The following is a 23,600-nucleotide window of genomic DNA, read 5'->3' as shown; positions in this document are numbered from 1 at the left end:
GATTCCAAGATTTATGTAAATGGCCTTGAACTGTAAGAATCCACCTAAACCTCTGCTTTAAAAAAAAACAACTTGAGGCACTAAGGGTGACTATGTCTGATGGCCACCAAGACAGCATTAGTAGAGAGACAGGGAAAAGTGGCATGAGGAGAGATCTGCCTTTACCAGCAGAATAGTAACCTGAACATTCATTCTTTGCAGATCAGTCCCTGTAGGAATCACATACTGTGCCTTGTGAGCTCAGTGGAAAAGCAAACAATGTTTTTGATGTATCCCTCAAAAAACAAGCAAAGCACTTAGGAACAAGTAATAACCAAAACAGCCATGTTTGCCTCAAATTCACATATTCCTCAAGTTTCATATCATCTTTATTTCCTGTCTCACTTTTTGCTCCTCAAATGTGTTTAAAGTAGACTGACCACTAACTGCTCGCATGAATGCACACCACCCATCTCCCCATTTTTCAATCACCAAATAAGTCTTGTTGAAGGATCGAGAGCCTCATCTCCTGAACATTTTAAAACCCCATGGGATCTGAAATTTCTATCAGTTTCATTTGTTTGAAAACTGGCTTTTTCTCAAGCTAAAACGTGGAAAACAATTTTTTATCAGAACTATGAAATACAGCAAACATAATGATTACAAACGCTCATAGCATTGTACACCAGAATTTTCCCAGAATAAAATTTCAAAAACATGAATGGCCATTTTCTGTTGTCCGCAGCTCTCCGAAGACCATAATCAAGTGCACAACCATTCCACAAGACATGGAGAGCCTGTTCCTGGATCCAAATTTAACAGCAACTCTTTTCCCAATGTGCATGTCGATTATGCAACTGAGGTGCAATCCTATACATATTTCCCTAGAAGTAAGGTCTAATTAACTCAATGAGACTTACTTCTGAGTAGGCAAACCTGGGCTCCCACTGTTAGAATCTTAACATGGTTTTCCTAGAATTTGGAAAGTCTTCAGTTTGGACTTCTTCTCATGCTATACTTATACTTATTGGAGACCCCCCATCCTACAAAAGAGGCTCTAAGCAGCAAACAAAACAGTTGTTGTTTGCCTAAAATCTAGTGGGCATTAATTACAGAATCCATTTCCACATTTTTCTAATTAACAATCAATCTCTAAAGGGTGAATCTGGGATCATGAGGCACAGAATGATGCTCTTACATTAGTGATCTGCAAACATATTCAAGGCAAACCATTTTGATGCACAATGATGTAGCTCAAGGACAACGGAATAAAGAAATCAGGAAGTAATTTTTTTGGAGAGAGATTTCCAATCAAAGTACATACAGCCCAAAGCCAGTGGTCCCATGAATGTTCAGAAGTTCTTATTTGCACACAGAGCTCCCAATCCATAATATATATGCCCATGGTGCCACCCCCTTACTGAAGTGAGTCAAAAAGTTGCTGAGTTGGAGTTTGTAAGCATATCTAAGGGGCATGGAAAAGCATGTTCGATACTAAGAGAATTTATTTAACAAATCAGACTCTAGAACATGCTGCAATACCTGATTATTTGAGATGGATAGCCTAAGGGGAGAAAGCTTTCTCTGTCGGTTTTCTGGAAACTTTGTTTTGGTGGCTACTCCTTCACAGTCCAAAGTGATGTTTTGGTTTTGCGTTTCCTTCTCTTTTGAAGCATCCCTCTCTTTTTTGCCCTTTTTTCTTCTAGTTTCATATCCTGTATTTATGTTTTCTGTAGGTTCAGAGACTCGTTTAAGAACTGGACATTCAGGATTTTCTTTGAGGCAAGCACAGTCCACTTTGTATTTGCTGAAAAAAATGAAGAAACTGGATGTAAAATTTTGTGAATGTGATTATTAGATGCTCAAACACTATTTGCACAACAACAATAGTTGTTGTAATTACTGCTGTAATAGTAACTATTACTGTTGCAATAGTAATAATTACTGTTTGCTAAAGTCCATTGAGGTCAATGGGCCAGTAGCCCCCATTAACCTCCAACAAACATTCATTTTTTAAACAATCTGGATATCAGATAAAAACTTTCCATTTGCCAATGATGCCACACATGCTACTAGTTTGATATGCCTAAAGGGCCTGAGGTGCTTATCAAATAACAACCACTTCAACTTGATTGCAGACCACTTTGGAAACCAAGGAAAATCTCAACTTCAGTTTGATATGAAGCTTATCTAAAGTAGCTCCCTAAATGCGGGGCAGAAGGTTTTTTTAAAGCAGCATTTCTCAGAGTGTGCTCCTAGGAGCCCTGGGATTCCCTTCAGAGGTTTCATGAGCACACCGCAAGTGGCTGCCATATGCCCATTACTGGGTTTGCTCATCCAGTTCCCCCCACCGCTTGTTCATGGCTCTCCTTCCTCAATCCCTCCTGTTCCAGTTCTTCAGTATTTGGTGTTCCAGTTAACCAGTTCCAGTTCACCAGTATTTGGTGTTGGGCTCAGTGTTGCACCACTCCATGCATGTGCCAGTGCTCTGAGGCTTCCAGAGACTTTGTGGATGCTCTGACAGGGCTGCCCAAGACTCCTTTCAATAGTGAAGGGCTCCCAAGACTGAAAAGCTGGAGAACCACTACTTAAAAGGAAAATCTTGCAAGAGTACCATTAACAATGTGTGAATGCAATTAACATGTTAATCCAATACATTTGCAAACCACAAGGAATTTGTACCAGAATATCATCAGGTTCCTATGGCACCATGTGAAAAGGGATTCTAAAAATCACTACATTTAATGGTGATCTGTTATTGTAATCTTTAAACACAAACTGAAGATCATTCAATTGCTCATGAACACACAAACACCATACATGAAAACAAGAGTCTAATACTTGATGCTTAATATTACTTACCAATTTCCATAATCAAAATCAAATGCAATAGTTATTTCTGTTCCTTTTGGAATGTTTTGGATGGAGTAGATATAAAGATGAATAGTTCCATCTTCAATGGCATGTCTAACCTAAATGCAGATAAGACAGACATATTTGTTCATTCCAAAAATTTCTGTTTTGAGGTTTCTCTTTTGAATGATGAAAATTTTAACACTCAGATGGGAAAGGGGTCAAAGGATTTCTTATGTGAAAGAGCTTAGAGCAGAGGTTCTCACACATTTAGCACCGGGACCCACTTTTTAGAAGGAGAATCTGTCAGGACACACCAGAAGTAATGTCATGACCGGAACTGACATCATCAAGCAGGAAAATTCTTAACAATCCTAGGCTGCAATCCTACTCACACTTACACTGGAGTAAATCCCATTTACTATTATTGTTAAAAGCATATACAGAGTAGCCTGTTCAAAGTACAGGTCTGTAACATTTCCCCAATGCAGTCACATACCATGGGAGCATCAAGTCTGATTTATTAAAAATAAACTACTGAAATAAATGGGGACCTACCTGAAATTGGCTCGTGAACCACCTAGTGGGTTCCAATAACCAGTTTGAGAAACACGGAATTAGAGGATACATTATCCCTGAAGGTGGAGCATGCTTCAACATGTTTATGTCAAAAGTACAGGTGGAGCCTCATTATTCGTGATATTTTTAACCTTGAATCTGACTCAGTGCTGGTCCCCAGGACCTGTGTGGAGCCAGACTTGGCCCCACCTGAACCCTCCAGAGCACAGTCGCCTCTGGAGGCACTTCAGAGGCCTATGGAGGCCGCATGTAGCCTCCACAAGCCTCACAATGGCCTCCAGAGGTCCTAGAGATATACTTCTGGTTTTCGGTCGAAAACCAGAGGTGCTTCTCTAGGACCTCCGGAAGCCATACAGATGCCTGTGTGGAGGCTGCACACAGCCTCCATGGGCCTCATAAGAGCCTCCGGAGAAGTGGTCTCCAAGGCTTTCAGGGGTCTTTCAGGGGTTGGACAAAAACCGGAAGTGCCTCTCTAGGACCTCCAGAGGCCTTTCCGAGGCCCATGGGGGCTGCAGAAGAGCCTCTGGAGGCGACTGGCGTATAGCTCCAGTCATCTCCGGAGAACTGGCCTCTGAGGCATTTAGAGGCCTTTCTGAGACCCACAGAGGCTGCACACAGCCTCTATGGGCCTTGGAAAGGCTTCTGGAGGTCCGAGAAGGGCACTTCCGGTTTTTGGTCGAAAACCAAAGTGCCCTTCTAGGATCTCCGGACACCATTTTGAGGTCCATGGAGGCTGCACGTGGCCTCCATGGGCCTCAGAACAGCTCTGGATGTGACCGGAAAAAGACTCAGGTTGTGTTCGGAGGTGGGTGGAGCCCAAATTTCAAGTGACTTGATTCCACACTAAATTTGGTATTTGCGTAGGTTCCAGGAACGAGGCTCCACCTGTACTGGGAAAATGGAGTAAGACTGGGTAAGATCTCAGCACCTTTACAGCTGCTAAAAAATTTGTATTAAAACACTGGAAGGATAAGTGCCCTTCTTACGTTACTTATGCACACCTCACTTCCAATCTGCAAAGTAATTCGGCTATGTAACCTCTGAAGTACTTTGTAAATGAGCAGCAGTGTGCATCAGTGACTGATATGGAAGTGGGGACCATATGAGCGGTAACAGATTCTGTGGTAGGTGGTTTAATCACAAATGGTGTACTAATTCCTTCCTTTCCCTCTGCTTTATGCCAAAATTCTATGTGTTTTTAATGAATTCTAGAACAAGTATCTAGGTCCAATATTATATTGTATTTAGGGGTACAACCTTGCCATTTCCTCCATTTCTCACTCGTAACAATAATCCTTTGGTACTTAATGCTGAATGCAATCCCTGACATCTGAGAATTGATTGTTTTGTTATTTTATTGTTGGAAACCAAAGAAATTCAGTGGTGTTGATATAAGATTCTATCTTGCTCAACAGATTTTTACTAGAAAAGTTTTTAAAATTTAGAAAAGCCTACCTCAGCATTGGGTGTACAAGAACGTCTGATAAATCGAGCTTCATTTCCAAAGGTTCTTGCATCCACGCACATTTCTAGTCCATGGAATTTAGAATAGAACAGAACAAAGGGGTATGGCCTAGAACAGCAACAGCAGCAACAAAACTCTTAGCTTAAAGTAGTTAAACATTGGAAGAAAGAAGATTTTGTTTTCAAAAGTTTAGAAAATTTTGAATTATGAACAAAAACTTTACTTTTTCTTCCATAGTGGAAAAGTTACTATTTCAAACATACGTATCGAGTTTCAGATTCACTATCCAAGTATAAGGATGGGCTATGTCAGAATGCCAGATGCAAAGGAGGGCGCCAGGATGCAGGTCTCTTGTTATCTGGTGTGCTCCCTGGGGCATTTGGTGGGCCGCTGTGAGATATAGGAAGCTGGACTAGATGGGCCTATAGCCTGATCCAGTGAGGCTGTTCTTATGTTCTTAAGGATTACACACAATTACCATTGGCCTGATGCTTCATACAACAATTTCATCATTAAATGTTCCTTAAAATAAGAATCCTGCAAGCCAAATAACATGCACTATACTTGTAGATGTTATGGTACTTTCTTAGTGAGCCCAACAAGAATCCCACTCATTCAAAGTCCCAGATGTTGACATTTCTCTGCCATCCTCTAAGGCAGTGGTTCTCAAACTTTGCTCCCTCAGTAAGTTCTTGTGGTGCTCTCTCCAAGCTCTCTGAGGCTTGGAACATTCGGAAACAGCAGGAGCAAAGCGCCTCCTGCAAAATGGAAGTGCTTTGCACCCGCTTTTTCCAAACATTCCAAGCCTTGGGGAGTGCTCCCCGCACCTCCTGCAGCCCTACCTAGCCCCCCCTCGCCCCCCAAACGGACGCAATTCTGGGAATTGCTTCCCTGCCCCTCCCCTTCCCCCGCCCTTTACAAGAAAGGGACCTTTACAAGGGAACCTTTACAAGAACTGGTGGGTCATGACCCATTGGTTTGAGAAACACTGCTCTATGTCCAATTACAGACAGTCACAAGAAGAGACTGGATATCTGGTTGGAAGAATTTATTCAGTCACTCAATTACCATACGTGGGATTACAAAGTCAGTTTCCTTTAAGACAGGTTAGACCTGGTGGAGCAGGAATTTTGCCCCTATGTGAAGAACAGCACAGCCCTCTGTGCTTCAAGTTTATGCTAAATGGTTTATGCTAAATTTATGCTTTGTTTATGCTAAATGGTTTCTTTTTCCTGCAAGAACTTTTAGTGCCACACATACAACTCTTTGTTTGTGGCACACTATAAACTGAATGATGTAGGATAATATAACAGGCATGTTTGGGTACAGAGAAGCATTCTTAGTATCTTAACACAAAGATAGATAGAGTAAGTTTTTCATGGAGAAAAACTCTAGGGCTTTTTCACTGTTTAGCTTAATTTGTATAGCTTCCTCAGTGTGCATGGCATTTTACAGAATGAAGGATGAAACCTTTCTCTATTGGACATGGAAAAGGAGGGTGCAGGGAGATGCCAACAAAAGACTAAAAGCAAGACTAGAGGCAAATGCAAGTGCATTTACACTTCCAAATGGAGGGCTTTTCTGAGCATCAAGTGAGCTGAATAAGTGTGCCACAGATGCACAAGGGAACTGTGTTAATCCTTGCTAGCACAAATTTGACAGATCAGAAGCTAATAGGACTACAGTGGGGAGTGCACTAATTCCTCTTCCAAACTAATTCCTCTTCCACAAAGTAACATTTCTATCATATTTGTTATAGTGTAACATGAGCTAGGCAAACTGCTGTCTGGACAAAGACTGAACTTGGATTCTTTGAAATAGCCTACACCAGTAGTTTTCAAACTGGGGCGTTGCAACACCCTAGCCTGAAGGCCCTGGCCTCTGCCCCCTTAAGGGGCGGGGGCAACAAAGAGGCAGGGAGGAGGCAGACCACTTTCACTTTTAAAAGCCCGGGGAGCCCTGCAGATGCTCACGCAGGGCTCCCCCCACCCCAAGGAGGCTGCTGCAGGGACTGGTGAGTACATGCCAGTCCCTGCAGCCCCATTAGTGACACAATGCTAGGGATTGCGTCACTGCCTCCCCCCACCCCCACCAAGACTTACTGCGGTTCAAACTCTCCCTGAGAGTTTGAAAACCGCTGGCCTACACCATCTTGAAAAAGGAACAAACAGATTGCACAGTGTCCTATGAGAAGTGTGCCATGCAAGAGAGGGAGAATGGATAAAGCTGCTGAAAGAGGAGACTTGGGTGATGGAAGCAACTGCGCTGTAATGGCAAAGTACTGAGAAGGCTGAAGTGAGAAATAAGCTTTGAAAAAGCAAAGTGAAGCAAAACCATGACAGGCCAGAAATGAAGCATCAAAGGGTCTGTGGTGGATGAGACAAAAATCATATCAAAATAGCAAGCAAACTACTAGTTTTTAACAATGGTAAATGAACTCAAGTGTGAGGTAAAGAAATGCCAGAAAGAGTTATAGTCTCAAAGACAAAATGTTTGCCATTTGCTGAGAGAAAAACCAAAAGGTAGCTGTAGAATCATGTAGAACTTAAAGTAAAATTTTAAAGAAATGTACCTCTTAAAGAAATATCCATTTGCTTCAAATTGTTCTCTCAGCATGAACTTTCCTCTATATTCAATAATAAGTGCATCTGGAGGCAAGTCTTTGGCAGCTTTTAGGATTTTCTTATTTTTTTGAATATAGCTCTAAACGAAAAGAAGAATTTAAGAAGTCTAGTTAAACTGATTGCATTAATGCCATTAAGCACATAATAATTTATGTGCTGCTTTAGGAACAACTTGGTGATTTTAACATTTATTTTAAAAAACTGAAATTGACCAGTCCTGAAAGGGCAAACTAACAATAATTGCTTAGTGCAGGAACAATGCCTCCATAATTCAGTATTATAGGTGATGTCTTATTAATTTACATTTAAGGAAAGAACAACAACTTCAAAATATCAATTCTCATAACTGAAAACCAAGAAAACCTTTCAACATATATCAGGGAAGTATTTCCTCAAAGACCTTTTGCACCCTCTGGTTAAAAGGTGCAGGGTTCGGGTGGGGCAGGAGAAGAAATGACAATATGTAAAATATGCAGTCTGTTTTCTCATTGCTAGCAAGAGCAAGGCCTGATGCCACGTAAGATGCATTTTAATGAAAATGTCAACATCTTAATTTCTGGGAAAAGGAAGCTTTTTGTGCATTTAGACAGCCTCAAATGAGAATAGGCCTCTCTAAGTAAAATCTTACTGTACTCTTGACACAACAACTAAGGAACTCACACCTCTTGTAATTGTGTCACTTCTGATCAAAAGAGAATTGGCCTATATTTAGGCGAAGGTCTCTGCAAGCAGGGGCAATCCTCCAAGGAGTGCGTCACGTGCGCCATGCTGATGCTAGAGGGAAAGAAGCAAAGATGCTTCTTATTACGAGATCTGAGAAGGTAACTTTTCTTAGTCTCTCTACAAACATTAATTTAATCAAATAGCTTGCAGATTCCTTCCATAGACTGCATGACAGATAGCAGATGGTATAATTTTGTGTTCCTCTCCCTTTCCTTTGCTCTTGCTGTCGCAATTAATTGACATGGATTAAGGGGAAATATTGCATGACATCTCTGTAAGTCCTACCTAGCATTTCAAAAAAGGTGGTAGGAAAGGTAATCATCTTGGTTAAAGACAGGAAATTTCTAGCCTGCTCATAAGTGCTGCAATCAATAAGCCACAAGCACATAATAAATGAACAACCACACATTAATAGGTACTGTAATAATTCCCATGCTGACCATTTTACTATTTAGTTGGAAGGTTTTTAGGCTGCCCTTCAATATAGAACTCCCAGACAACAAGAATAATTGTACAACAAAAAGATAATTAGAAATATACAACAAAATAACCAAAGATCACAGCAGATTGTAACATGTCAATACAATCCAACAGCATCATAAAAACTGACAAGTGTTAACAAAACATTCTGGAATGCCTGGACAAAAAATGATTTTGTCTTGTGCTGAAATGATTTCAGGTTTGGTGCCGAATGAGCTCCCCAAGGAAGGACAGTCAATGAACAGAAACATTATATGTACTGTAACTGAGAAGATCCTCTCTGTTGTCTCCACCCACTTAGATACAGTGAGGATTCAGATGAAATGCATAAGGGGTTCAGACTTGTGTAGTAGAAAGTAGTTCGTCAGGAAGAAGTGCCCCAAGTCATTTAAGGCTTTAAAAGGTAATCACCAGTACTCTGAATTGTGTCTGGAAGTCAACCAGAAGCCAGTGTAACAATTTAAGCAGTGATTAGATATGTTCACTGCAGCTAGACCCAACAGCACACAGCAGCAGTGTTTTATACTAACTAAAGTTTCTTAGAAGTTTTCAAAATATAGCCCCACATAAACTACTATGTGCAGTGTAAGCATATTGGCACAATACACACATGGTGGGTGGGTGGTAATATACCATACACATACGATTTGAAAAATGGTAAATGTGGCAATAGCTGAAGTGGAACTAATGTATAGTAGTTTAAATTTTTGTTTATGCTGAAGGTAGCAGTACTATTGTTAGTAGTGGAATGTCATTACACAATTAGGTGGGTATCTATTTTATGACACCTCTGAGCATGCTTAGTTTTTTATCTTCCTGGGAAACTCAATTGGAAAAGAGGTAAAAGTGTTAAAAAGAATAAATGGCTTGTTGCAAAAATTCTGCTCCTGCTAACTGAACAAAGAAGCACCTTTTAAGTGCTGGCTTTCTCATATTTTTAGCTGAGGGTGAGCATCAATCCTATTCATTTCAGCATACTGTCCCTCTCAGTGCTTATTGCCAGTATCTCCCTTGTGTTTCTTTTTAGACTGTGAACCTTTTGGAGTCAATCTTCTCATTTCTTTTGACATATAAACTGCTTTTAGAACTTTGGGGTAGAAAAGTGTTATAATACATGATATAGCACATTGCTTTAATCTAGCTCAGGGGTGCCCAAACCGAGGCCTGGGGGCCACTTGAGGCACTCAGGGACTCCAAATCCAGCCTGTGAGCAGCCCCCAGTCTCCAATGAACCTCTGGCCCTCTGCAGACTTGCTGGAGTCTATGCTGGCCCAACGCAACTGTTTTCAGCGTTAGGGTGACTGTTCGACCTCTTGCGTGGGCTGTGGGATGAGGGTTGTTTGCTGTTTGACATCTGTGATGCAGCAGCAGCAGCAAAGGAAAGGCCGGCCTTGATTTGTGCAAGATCTTTATAGGCCTTGAGCTATTGCAAGACCTTCATTCATTTATATAAGTTCCACCTCTAATATATTCATTTATGTAAATTTATTCAAATTTTATTCCCTGCCTCCAACACTGTGTCAGAGAGATGATGTGGCCCTTCTGCCAAAAAGTTTGGACACCCCTGATCTAGCTTGATAGAATTCTATTTTCTTTCCTAGAAATTGTACTGAAACAAAATTAACAGTTGGAGTGTCAGCATAGTGGAAAAAATGCAAGATTTTAGCGCTACTTTACTAGAATCCAATGTTTCTTACATTTACCTCAATTGGAGGTTTGAAGATTGAGTTGGTGTTAATCACTTCCTTTTTGTCATCTCCATTTCCTATTCTCAAAGCTATTCTTTGTGCCTCTCTTTGAACACCTTCACTGTACTGGTTGTTGTTTGCTTCTTCATAACGATCCATCCATGCCTTGATTTTAGTTTCCCATCCAAAGTTTGAACTGTCAGAAGGATCAATCTCTGGAGCTGAGCCCTAAATCACAGTTGGCAGATTTAAGTTAGGATATGTGAGCTTCAGAGCAACTCAGCATACACAAAACCTTAATGCAGGATACAATTCTGAAACCAAATATAGCTGGTTGGTTCAAATCATTGCAAAAGTTAAGCGTATTTGTTTGCTGACAGGGCAAACAGCTTTAGGGCACTGGTTCCCACACTTTTTCAACTGGCAGCTCCCTTGAACTACTGGGTTACTGGCTGCAACTCCCCATTAGGACTATAATCCTTTACATCAGTGGTTCTCAAACTTTTAGTACCGGGACCCACTTTTTAGAATGAAAATCTGTCAGGACCCACCAGAAGTAACGTCATGACCGGAAGTGACATCATCAAGCAGGACAATTTTTAACCATCCTTGGCTGCAATCCTACCCACACTTACCCAGAAGTAAGTCTCATTTACTATCACTGTTAAAAGTATATACATAGTAACCTGTTAAAAGTACAGATCTGTCACATTTCCCCAAATGCAGTCACATACCAGGGTAGCATCAAGACTAATATATTAAAAATAAAATATTGAAATGAATGGCGAACGACCTAGTGGATCCCGACCCACGGTTTGAGAAACACTGCTATACATTGTATAGGGTAGTGGATTTTCATGAGGATTTTATGGCTCCACTCGCTGGTTTCCACAACCCCTAGGGAGCCGTGGCTAACAGTTTGGGAACCATCAACTTTAGGGGGATAATTAAACATAGCACTTGCTGGGGGGCATTCAACCCCTCTCACCCAGCACTGCAGCGCAAGTTTGATTTTTCCACCCTCAATGGACTGCCTTTAACTTAAAAAAAAATAAAAAATAGAAGAGCTGATCACAGATTTCCAACATCTCATTAGTTGTGCCCAAGCTTCCAGTCTCGCAAAATCCTGGAGATTCTTTTCATAGTCATTAGTCTGGATTGAAACCAGTCCAAGTAACCATTGGGCTACTTAACCACTGCAATGAAGGCATAACCAAAAATACACAAAAACAAAAGAAAATGAATAATTTTAAGCAAGGAAACTGTATGTAATTCTGACTAAATTTGCAGCCTGAATATTACTGCTTTACACTATAGTGCAAACAAACATTACTGGACTGACAAGCATGAGATACTATATTTTATACACAGCTCTCTCAAAGAGTTATTTCTAAAAAGAATACTGTTAACACTTAGCTAAAGAAAAGCATCACTTGTAAAACAAGCCTCTATTTTGTTTTTTAAACTGAACACCTCTGGGCAATATCGATTTATCCATGCATGCATAGCACTCAGTGGGGTCATAGAGGAATGTATGCATTGGCTCAGTTAAAAGTACAGGTTGAGTCCCAGAACTCAGTGGATGGCAAAAATCGCATTAAAGTAAATCCATTTAAAAACAATGTCCTTTTGCTAGGTGATTTAAAGACAGCCTTGCTGACCTTTGTGATGTAAGTCTGAGTCAACAGGCAGACAATCCATCAATCAGTCTCTCCAGGCGCTTAGAAAGGCGCTGCGAGTCAAGCCACCTTGTCCCTTCATCAATGCAAAGGGACCAATAAAAATTGCACTAATGCAAATTATCTGTCTTTCAAGTGCTCAGGGGGAAGGGTTGCATGCCTTGGAGTGAAGCTGTTCTAAGTGCCTGAAGAGAGAATGATTGATGGATTGTTAGCCGGCTGCCATCTCTCGCATTAACGAGGCTATTGTTAAACAACTTTTTCCATGTAAGTGGTGTGGAATGTATGTGTACAGCAACTTTCGAAGGCCTAAGAGGAGGCACCTGCTGTGACACCACACAGCAAGAAGACTCATTGAGGAAGGAGGAGGGCCAGCACAGCACCCTCCTGGCCCAGCTGCTATCTCAGCCGCTGGCTTGTAGTTGAGACAAAGGGGTATGGTTTGGGGCTGCTGGGCAACCCCTATCCATCTACATGGGCTCTCACACTAACAGGGCCACCTGCAGGCCCAAGACAGGACTCATTAATCAAGTGGGTCACTATCATCACCATGCCATACGTGACTGTCCTAAGCTGGCCTCTTATAGGCAAAGCTGCCCATCTGATACAGATGTCATCCTTGTGTGCCACATTGCCCCTCCAACTATGACGCTCTTTGCCCCACTTTTTCTCTCTCTTCACTGGCTGAGCCAAACACCAGCTACAGACCAGTGGTTACCTTGATCCCACCCATACCCAGTCAGGGAGTGTTTCCTATTGGCTTTCTGCTTAAGGACAAGAGCCAGCCAGCGGTGCTTCCTGTGGATGATCCAAAATGGTGGAGGTTAGGCCAAGCATGGCTGAGGAAGCAGCAGGGCTGCAGATGGCTATGGGATGGATGATTTCAGGTGGCGGGCCAGTTCCAGCCTGTGGGCCATAGGTTGCAAATCCCTGCCTTAGTGGAAAAAGCATGTTATCTGTGTTGCTAGATATGTAATGCACCACTACTTTCCTGATTCTTTAAAATGACCAAATGGTGTAATAGTTAACAATACATACAACAATACTAAAATCAACTGTTGCAAAAGTGCCAACAGCAAACATTTAAGCAACAGATTCATTTACCTTAACTCTTGAAGATTTCCGTGAACCTTCACGAAAAGCCTGAAATAAATATACAGTTATCATTTTAAGAGTATTTAAGATTAAAGTAGAAATTATCTGGAGGAAAACACAAACAGTAACAGTTCAATTTACAAAACATGGTATCACAGAAGAAAAGTTTCTTGTAGCATTGTGAACAAAGTTTCTTTTCATGTCTATATGTTTTTAGTTAAGAGTACAGCAGTATGCATTTTAACTTTTGTATGATATATTCAACATTACCATAGGTTTCATGGGATGCCCATAAAATTGTGAGAATATGTAACTGTGCAGTCAGTCACCATCTCTGACACCAGCTGGTTTTAACCCATCTTTCTTTCTCTGGGCTCTTATTTCCACCCTCTCATTGTTTTGGGACCCTTGCCTCTGCACACTATCTGCACCCTTACCTCAGTAGCCTCATTCACCCGTTTCCTTCAGACCTATTAGCAGTAATCCATCCCTGTGGTCCAGTGGTTCCCAACCTTTAGGAGCTCAGGGACCACTAACGCAAAATTTGGAGACACCGAGGACCACATGCAACCCACCACTCCTGCACACAAAAAACACAATTAAATACATAATACATGGAGAAGATTATTTAGAATTAATGTGATGCTTGTGCTTGCATTTGCTTCACTAGTTGCGAAATTATTGGGTTTATACTGCTGCTCAAAGCTATGAACACGTCGTCATTAGTGACCAACTGATTCCAAGCTTCTCTCTATCCCCTCTGCCATTAGTCTGTGGAATCCCTTGCCACAGGATGTGGTGATGACATCTGGCCAAATGCCTTTAAAAGGGGATTGGACAAATTTCTGGAGGACAAGTCCATCACAGGTTACAAGCCGTTATGGGTATAGGCAACCTTCTGATTTTAGAAGTAGGCTACCTCAGAATGCCAGGTGCAAGGGAATGGCAACAGGATACAGGTCTCTTATTGTCTTGAGTGCTCCCTGAGGCATCTGGTGGGCCATTGTGAGATACAGGAAGCTGGATAGGTCTTTGGCCTGATCCAGCTGGGCTCTTCTTATGTTCTTAAGAGCAGAAGTGGTTGTGGCAGCAGCAACAAAACAGCACACTGGCTGCCAGGAGGGATATGGGACGGAGTGCGGCTGTTGCTGGGGCTGCCCAGCTTCAGTTCTCTCTGGTCGAGTAAGCACTGAAGTTGCTCTGATTGCCTTCTGGGACTACTAGCTCTTTACAAGTCTTTCCAGGAGATAAGCAGCAGCCACACCAGTTAAGCATGTGGGGGGTGGGGAACTGTCACAGTTTGCCTTCTTGGCCCCTTTTACTGGCTGGGCTGTGAGCCTGGTTTTCCCTCATCACCTTGCAGCTCCTTTCCTACACCCCTGAATTCTTTTCTACCCTCTGCACCTTCACCCCCAACAGGCTTTGCACTCAACAGAGAGACTGGAGACCTGACACAAGTGGGTGGCAGAGACAAAGGTACGGGTGGAGCAAGAAGTGGTTTCCCCACTCATCCGTCTCCCACCCACCCCAATTCGCCCCTCTAAGAATCTGGAGTTGCTTTATTTTTAACCCTGTGAGTGGCCTGTCAGCTTCGAGAAAGGACTCCTTGCAAAGAAACCAAGTCTGGATCCTGCAACTCCCAGGCAGGATGGGAGGCGCATCTCCTCCAGCCAAGCAGCCTGCCCTCCTTTTCCCCATGCAGCACCTGATGCCTGCAACAGACCCTGTTTTGACCCTTCTCCAAGGGCTGATCTTTTTCTTCCCCCCTTCTGGGCTGCAAGTGGCTGATTTGGACTGCAGCTTGCCCCTCCACACCCCCAAGCTGTGTAGCATGGGGTGGAGAATGGCCAGAAGCTGTGTTTGCCACAGGGGTCTCTCCAAAGGAAAAAGAACAGCAAAAGTGCTTTTTCCCTTTCAGAGAGGCAGAGATGGTAAACACTTGCCCTGACTGCTCTCCGCCATTGCTCCACCACCTCCCCCCAGCACCAGCCCCCCAAAGCCTCCAAGTATGTAAGCCTTTGAGTATCTCGTGTCCTCCAACACAGCCTCAACTGAGCTTGCTGTGAGTAAGAGCATATGCCCAAAAAACGCAGAGGAGAAGCCCACTGATCCTCCTTACCCTGGAGTTACCGAATGGAACTGAAGCCAAGCCAGCCAATCAGATGCAGACCAACGAGGAGAAAGGAGGAGCAAGGGGGTAGCCATGAGAAGGCACTGTCAAGCTAACCCTAACCCTAAGGCTAGGACTGCAAAGTTTTTTCTTACCCCTCCTGGGATGCATTGAGAGCTTTTTCCCCCTTTCTTCAGGAGACCTCACGGAACACCTGGCAGGGTCCTGTGGACCATCTGTGGTCCATGCTGGAACCCATGGGAACCCATGCTGTGGTCATATCAGTGAGAGGTTTATCAAGCTCCCCACCCAAACAGTGTAAAATGACCCTGCACAATTCTTGCACTATCATATTTCTAAGATCGCAATCCTAACTACAAATTACTGTGACACAGCCCCCCTGTACCAGCCTGCAAGCATCACAAATGTGCTGTAAAGCACGTTTGCAACAACTTATGAACAGAGAAGGGCGCCACAAAGATGTGCAGCAGCCTCCTGGTGCCAGATCCAGTGGCAGAGCGGTCAAGTAAGCACCAGCCTAGGAAGGCTAGTGCAGATGGTCAGAGAGGGACCTTCTTGGGTGGAACTGGCCTCAGCACCTTAGGTTGCAACCTAACTCCCCTCCCAGCCAGCCCAGAATTACACTAGGTTGCCTGGATCTGCGCTGGCAATTTCACTGGTGCAGATCCGAGTAGCCCCATAGGGGTGGCTGGTGTGCAACACTGAGTACGGGATAAATACCCCCTTGCTCCAAGCTGTGCTGCAGCCACCTTATACCCTGTGCTGGATACAGTGCAGGCCATTGGCCTGCATGTTCCTGTGCAGATTAGGATTGGGCTGTCCAGCTCATAACCCAGTTAGAAGGTTTCTAATACAGAGATTTATTAGAAATTGAAATCTCTAGCACCAGAAATCTGCATAAATATCATGAGAAGCTGAACATTAAATTAACTTACCTTTCTACATTTTGTGATGTTTTGCTCTCTTTCTCCACTTTTTTTCCGTTTCTTATCAGTGACCTTGGTAACTCGTGTAGCAGTTAGAGTAATTGTAGTCGGTGTGTGTTGAAAAGCAGTATATAGTTCTACAGGAACCTCATCACCACTTTCAGTTGCACTAGTATCCCCATCTTTAAAACAAAAAGAAGTCTCATATTATTTCTAGTACTGAAAGATTTCTGGATTTCAACAGTCAGCAAACAGAGCAATTATAAAAATTCCTATGGTCACTAGTTGTAAACCTAGAGCCAAAACCTTCTCTATCATAGCTGAAAAGCACTGATTTAGGATTACAGATTGAACCTACATATCTGAAGATTTGGCTCAAAGTGGGTCTCCTGGACCTGCATTGAACCAGATTTGACCCAACCTGAAGATTCCAGAGGCAAGGAGCTGTGCTCTAGTCCCCTCCAGAGGCTCTTCTGAGGCCCACAGAGGCTGTGCACAACCTTTATGGGCCTCAGAATGGTCTCTGGAGGTTGCAGAAGGGCATTTCTGGTTTTCAGCTGCAAACTGGAAGTGCCCTTCTAGGACCTCTGGAGGCCATTCTGAGACCATGAAGGCCTTGCGTGGCCTCTACAGGTCTTAGAATGGCTCCAGTTACTTTCGGAGCTCAGATGGGGTCTGAAAACTGTGCATTTCATTACATGTGGGTGTGTGTGTGTGTCCAGGAACAGAATCCCCATGGATAAAGAGGCTCCACCTGTGTATGATAATAAACATTATCTTTTGGCATTTTTTGGTTTCTGTCCCTCTTCACCCACCAGCACAGTGTCTTTCTAGTGACTGTTACTTGTGTTCTTCTGCATCTTTTTAGATTATGAGCCATTTTGGGACAGGGAGCTGCCTTACTACCATCTTATAATTATTGTATTGTTTTCTGCCACTGCTCCAGATATCTAGGTGAGAATAATTTTTTTATTACTGTTACCTGCTGCTATTTTATTGCCTGTTGATTTATCACTGTCTATTTGTTGTGCTTTAAGGTTAAATGATTGTGTTGGATTTTAATATAAGCCAATGCCGAACTTCTACGTTGCTGAGCACCCAGAAGTCGACCATGTGGAGCTTGGCTTAGGAGCCTTTGCCTCCCACCCGGTTTGTTGCATGCAGGATGAGGAATGGTGGAGCTGCCAGCCCAAAGTTCCTGTGCCATGCTGCAGCACAGGGATTCTGTGAAACCAGGCAGGTAGCTCATCCTTTCCTTGTCAGGCACACAGTAACTTGGATGAAAGTCAAAGCCTCCCAAGTCAAGCTCTGCATAGTCCAGATATCAGCTGATGGATCAGATTCGGTCTAGGGGTTGTAGGTTGCCAACCCCTGCTATAGAAGTATCTCTGTATAAACCAATATAGGGTCTATATAAATACAGGGTACAGGAAGAGCTACTGAATAAATGTTGTATGGGGGAAAATGTTTGAAGAGCATTCCATAAACAGACTAATATTTGAAGTTATTCAACCATATTTGCATATGCATTTTTCAGATTAAGGTTCCTTAATGTCATGATAATTAATTTCTTAATTCAGCATTTTTTCAGACTGGGGCGTCACGACGCCCCAGTCTGTGGGTCCTGGCCTCTGCCCCCTTAAGGGGTGGGGGCAGCTAAGAGACAGGGAAAGCAAAAGTGGAGTGATTGTGCCCTGCCTCCTCTAAAGCCGAAGTGGCGCGTGATCACTCCACTTTCACTTCTGAAGCTGCAGGGAGCCCTGCAGGAAGCCCCTGCAGCCCCCCTGAGCGGCGCAATCCTGGGGATCACACCACTGCCTTTCCCCCGCCCCCACTAGAACCTAGAGCAGCTCAAACTCTCCCTGTGAGTTTGAAAACTGCTGTCTTAATTACATCAAATGATAATTTCTCATGATACTTGCACTCTGGTTATAAAATTGTATTATTGAAATTGTGTAAAAAATATTAGTAACAAGAACAGAATAAGGCTGTAAATCAAAAGCTATAAAATAGTCTGCATCAATGCATGTATTTGAGGGATAGGAAGATTAATTTAGACTTTTATGAACTTTGTAACTTACCTGACATATTCTCTCTTTTCCTACGCTGCAGTAACATTGCTCTCTCTTTATCTAAACTCCTGTTTAAAAACAGAAAATAAATGAGGACAAATGTTAGTGATGTGATTTGTCTGAACTGAAAAACTTTCTAGTTTGATGGAGCCTACCTATCAAATGAATGAAATAATAAAAATATGAACTTGCTGTTTCTCCTTATTGTTCAATACCAATTCATTTTCCTACTCACATTAACTATTAGATGTTAAGAAAGAGTTCTCTATTTCAGCAATTTCAAATCAGGTATAAAGCCCATAACAAAACACAGAAGAACTTAACATCTCTAGATGTATCTCATTTCTCCATGTGCTTCAGGATTCTAGTTTCCTAAGGAATTAAGCAGAAGCCCCAAACTATTGACTTAAAATCACTGCAGGTGTATATAAATCTAGAGACACTTTGATTCTCTATGTTTAACAATTTCCTGCTTTATTTATGAAATTTCTACCCACATTTCTACCAACCCACCTAAGGTGTCCTCTCAATTCTTGAAAGGGCAGCTATTGCTGTTTCCATCCTCTTCCCATCCCAACTCATGCCCCTGAATGTCATCAGTTGGAAAGCCAGTTGCTGGAAGTTATGAGCTCCTTACAGCCCAATTCTAACTGCACTGGAATGGGGAGGCCGACTGGCCTGCGCCATATCCAGAGTGGGGTTGGAGCTGCCTGGGGCAAAAGAAATGCATTACCCTTACCCTGTGTAATGCTGCAGAATCCCCAATTGGGCTACTCAGATCTACGCCACCTAAAGAGGATGCCAGAGTGGTGTAGTGGTTTGAGAGGTGGACTTAGACCTGGAAGATCCAGGTTTGAATCCCCCCTCAGCCACGAAGCTTCCTGGGTGACCTTGGGTCAGTTACTTTCTCTCAGCCTCACCTACCTTACAGGGTTGTTGTGAGGTCAAAAAGGAGGGGAGCAGATGTGTATACCACCCTGAGCTCTTTGGAGGAAGGGTAGTATAAAAATATGAAAAAAAAAAAAATCCAGGTTGCCCAGGATTCGATTTAGGATCCTGGCCCTAACCCCTGCTCTGCCCTAAGATCTGCTGTCTACTCTCCTCCCACCCCAGAACACCTCCATTCTGCCCTTCCCCCACCCACTCCAAGCCACCACACAGGCTTGACTTGGCTGGCATGATCTTATCTTTGCACTGGCTCTGCAGGACCCAAATTGGCCTCTTTCCTCTCCTGGTGGTATGAAAGTGCCTTATGGTACTTTTGCAAGACCTCCAAGCCGGCGCATGTGATTTGCGCTGGCTCAAGGGCAGATTAGGATTAAGCCCTTAGTCTACCTTCACCTGAGAACTGCAGCTCTTTTCACTGTCCCATGGTAAAGAATAGGGCACCAAGGTACCAAGCCTCCCTCAAGAAGTACAGCAATAGCAGCGGACTGCTAGTTGTGATACAGAGAACTGCATCAGCACAAACTACCTTGCATATGGCTCTGCATTTGGATATGCACTGTTTGCATATAAAAGAGGCAGAGTTGGAGATTTAACATTTACTTGGAATATTTTTGCTGAAACAGAAGAGCTGATAAAAAATGCAGAAACTGGATTCGACATGTATATTGGTTGTTCTCATCTCATATTGGAGAACTCATCTTTGTTTTATTAGTCTATTTAGATGCTTAAAAAGTCAAGTGGGACCAGCAACAAAATGTTGCATTTTCCCAAGCCTTATGCTTACCTGGCTTCTAGCAGGCCAATTCCTTCCTCCTGTTTACCTTCTGTGTTCTGCTGATTTTTGCCAACTGACACCTCAACATTCTATGGCTTTTGGGGGAGAGTGACTGAGCATGCTCACTCTGTATCAGACAGATTTGGGGGGACCTTTCCTTTTTAATTAAAAAACTTATCTACTCCTGCATACATACAGAGATCCTCCCCAAATATGTAGTAACCATTACAATGCCTGATGATGGATCCAGTTCATGTATAAACCAACACTACACAACCACCTTTCACTATTTGCATATACAAAGATTTAAATTTAATGTTAGAGTTTAACTAAAAAAAAATTACCTTTATTCACTTCAAAAAGCAGCATTTTTCATAACACAAAATACTATTTTATAATCTTCTGGGATGAATTTTTCAGGCAAGATTTTTTACATAATTATAAATGATCTTAAGCCATTTCTGCCAAGTGTTGCATATATGCATCAGGGATCAAATGTGTACACTTGTGGGCTGGGCAGAATGGGTTAATATTGGTTTTCTGTACTTGACTAATTTGTCATTGATATGCTAATGCATTTTATTGATTGTTCTAACAATTTTGCAAAAATTTCTTTGTGAGATTCATTTGAAAAGTAATATACATATGCTTAACAAATAAAATGTTGAAAAGCATTTTAGGATTAAAAGACTTATCACAAATAATGTGAAGACAAGCAACAGGAGGGCAGGAGGTCTGGTCTAGAGGGTAGAGCCTCCATTAGCCCGAAGTTAACATCAGAAGGTCTGTTCGAGGACACCGGCAGCTCCCTGAACAGCTGAGAATGGCGAGACCTTGAAGCAGCTGACAAACCAAGCTGAGTGATTCCACCTGCTCTTGGTGTGAGCAAGAAGCATCTTGGCTGCCCTCCATGTGAGAGATGGAGCTGCTTGTCAGACTGTGTCGGAGAACTGGGGGCCAGAAGTGAGACCAAACCAGGAAGATCCATTCTGAAATGTTGTTGGTTCTTGAAAGAGAGAACCTTTATGATTGTAAAAATCCCCTTGAGGGATTTAGGAACGCCTGCCTATGTAAACTGCCTTGAATAAAGTCAAAGGAGTAATCTGATGACCAGAATGGCGGTATATAAATACCGAGTTGTTGTTGTTGTTGTTATTATTATTATTAACATAATCAGTTGATCATTCTAGGCATGAGTTTCAAACTGCATGCAAACAACATTAAGTGTCCTACTTACCTAGGCTGACAACGCTCACACAGGTATATGTCAGGAATATGCTGCCTGTCAATCCCCATGCAATCAATGTGCTGCCAAACACTATAATAATAATTTTAAAAATGTTTAGTGTTCTTTTCAAGGAGTATTCAAGGTCTGCATGAAAAAATCCCTTATACAGTATTCCAGACTTTTGCTGTTTTACACCACTATGGGTCAAAAACAATGCACTTCAGCAATATAAACATTCAAAAGGAAGAGACAATTGAGTCCACAATTGCAAATAAGTTCAGGGGTGGGTGGGTCAGTGATTGAAATGAGCACACAAGCCTCTTTGGCTGGCAGTGTACCCATTTCAGATACTGACCTCCATGGTGCTCTTGAACTCTCCTACAGTAATTTGTTCCTACAGTACTTCTACTGAGTTCCTACAGTAATTTGGCTTTCCAAGACAAAAGCAATTTCTACAGAAATTGCAGTCAGCGTATGTTCTATTATTCCAAAGTTTCCTTTTATTCATTTGATCAATTTAAAGTGCAAATTATAACCTGTTCTTCAATGAAAAAAGTTCAGAGCAGCTTATAAAATACAGGCGTCAGCTGTATCTGTGGTTTCACTTATCCAGGGTTCTCAAATCCCCTTCCCATCATGCTCATTACTTATCTCTCTTCTTTTGCAGCCCTCCTTGTTAGGTTGTTTCTCATGTCTCTTCCTTTGCAGCCCTTCCTGTTACACAATGCTAGAGGAGAAATGCAAGAAGCAATCAGCCATTTTGCTACAGGAGGGAGGCAGCGAGAATGCTAGCTGGAAGGAAGGGCTGCAAAGGAAGAGACAGGAGAAACAATGCTAACAGGAAGGATTTGCATGGCATCACAGTATTGTAAGTATAGGGGTAACTTTTAATCACAGTTTTTTATATCTGTAGCAGGAACGTATCACCCGCAGATACACAAGGATGCCTGTAAATTTACAATCAGCCAAACAGCGACACTTCCCATGGCGCATAAAAAGGATGGAAAAACCAAGTCTTTGCCTCTTACCAAAAATACAGGCACCACACAAACCTTCCTGAGGAGAGCATTCTATAGGTGCAGTGATGAAAGGAAGGAGAGAAAATCCTCTCCAAAGATTGAGTGTACAGGCAGGCTCATGTTTTAAACTGCCCTCACACCATAACACAATTCTATGCACTCCTAGTCACGCAATACCTTCAACCACCACACATTAATAACTTCAGCCCTGGGATCAGCTGTGACCAGCTGGCTAAGATGTCCATCTCTCAAGGCCTCCCTGCTTACCCTCCTGTAAGGTTAACACTGAGTTTTGAGCAGTGACCTTCTTTAGTATGACTCCTCTTCGCAGTCTTTGGTGCCATGGCTGGTCTATCACAAAAACAAAGCAGTGATGGCTTCTATTTCTTCCATATTTGCTCAGTGCCCTATGAAGCTTGTGAAGTAAAAATGACTTGCTAAATAGGAAAATGGCTCCAAACAATTAGGGACAAAGAAGGCTAGTGTCAGTATTACACAACAAGAATATTTAAAATGGAGTTAGCATAAAATAAGATTACTTATACAGGATGACTTTACCTGCATTTGTCACAGCAAATCATATATCCATCATCATGTGTAAATCCACAAATGCACCTGGTTATATCAGTTCCATAGCTTCCATCCTCAGATGTGCTGATAGTAGTAGCACTGGATGTCTCATCAAAATTGGGAGCTGTATATATGCCTATTTCATTCTTGCTTATAAGAACTGATGGAGGAGGAGATGCTGGAGGTGTTGGAGGAGGACGAGCACCATAGTTATGGTCCTGGAAAATGTTTTATATAAAACAATTCACATTTTAAAGCTTAATATTCACTTAAGCTTTTCATATTCATTTATACAGTGAACCCTCAACTTAATGAACTTTGGAAAGAACAATATCTGCAGAGATCTGTTAAACCTCTACAGTATGGAGTTCTCTAAGGCAATGTTTCTCAACCAGTGGTACGGATACCATCAGTGGTACCTGAGGTGGTGTCTGGTGGTACTTGAAGGACTCCAGACACCTGCCGCACTGCAGTAAGACCAGGAATACAACAAACAGTGGTAGGAGGCTCCAAAGCATGCTTTTCCATTCTCGAGAAAGCCTTCCTGTCCACTCTGAGTCTCTTACTGCTGTTTGTTGCATAGCATCTGGCCTCCCAATTCGAAAGTAACTGGCAGTGATGTCATCACCAGTTACTTCTGGTGGTACTTTGAATAGGTGGACCATGTGAAGTGGTATGATGGAGGACAAACATTGAGAAGCACTGCTCTAAGGTAGGTAAATGTTGGAACAGGATTGAGGCAGAGATACCTATCTTCCAGGGCTCC

General features: G+C 42.5%; 1 protein-coding gene across 4 annotated transcripts in view; it reads right to left on the bottom strand.

Annotated features, from left to right (window-relative positions):
* Window positions 1–23,600, bottom strand: part of KMT2E (lysine methyltransferase 2E (inactive)) — a 76,036-nt gene that overhangs the window by 27,065 nt on the left and 25,371 nt on the right. For 3 of the 4 annotated variants that reach the window (XM_066633700.1, XM_066633701.1, XM_066633702.1), the window contains exons 4-13: window positions 22,823–23,052; window positions 21,255–21,335; window positions 18,304–18,362; window positions 16,232–16,404; window positions 13,175–13,213; window positions 10,407–10,619; window positions 7,449–7,579; window positions 4,867–4,984; window positions 2,842–2,951; window positions 1,522–1,786 (exon numbers count right to left, since the gene is read on the bottom strand). In XM_066633700.1, the coding sequence (XP_066489797.1) occupies window positions 1,522–1,786; window positions 2,842–2,951; window positions 4,867–4,984; window positions 7,449–7,579; window positions 10,407–10,619; window positions 13,175–13,213; window positions 16,232–16,404; window positions 18,304–18,362; window positions 21,255–21,335; window positions 22,823–23,052 (1,419 nt within the window). Of the gene's footprint in view, window positions 1–1,521; window positions 1,787–2,841; window positions 2,952–4,866; window positions 4,985–7,448; window positions 7,580–10,406; window positions 10,620–13,174; window positions 13,214–13,602; window positions 13,667–16,231; window positions 16,405–18,303; window positions 18,363–21,254; window positions 21,336–22,822; window positions 23,053–23,600 lie in introns of those variants that run through there. The other variant, XM_066633703.1, reaches the window with a different exon arrangement.

The sequence above is a fragment of the Tiliqua scincoides genome, chromosome 7 (assembly GCF_035046505.1).
Source record: "Tiliqua scincoides isolate rTilSci1 chromosome 7, rTilSci1.hap2, whole genome shotgun sequence".
Lineage (NCBI taxonomy): Eukaryota > Metazoa > Chordata > Lepidosauria > Squamata > Scincidae > Tiliqua > Tiliqua scincoides.
The sequence above is the reverse complement of the archived record's forward strand: the minus strand, read 5'-3'. Positions and strand labels throughout refer to the sequence as shown.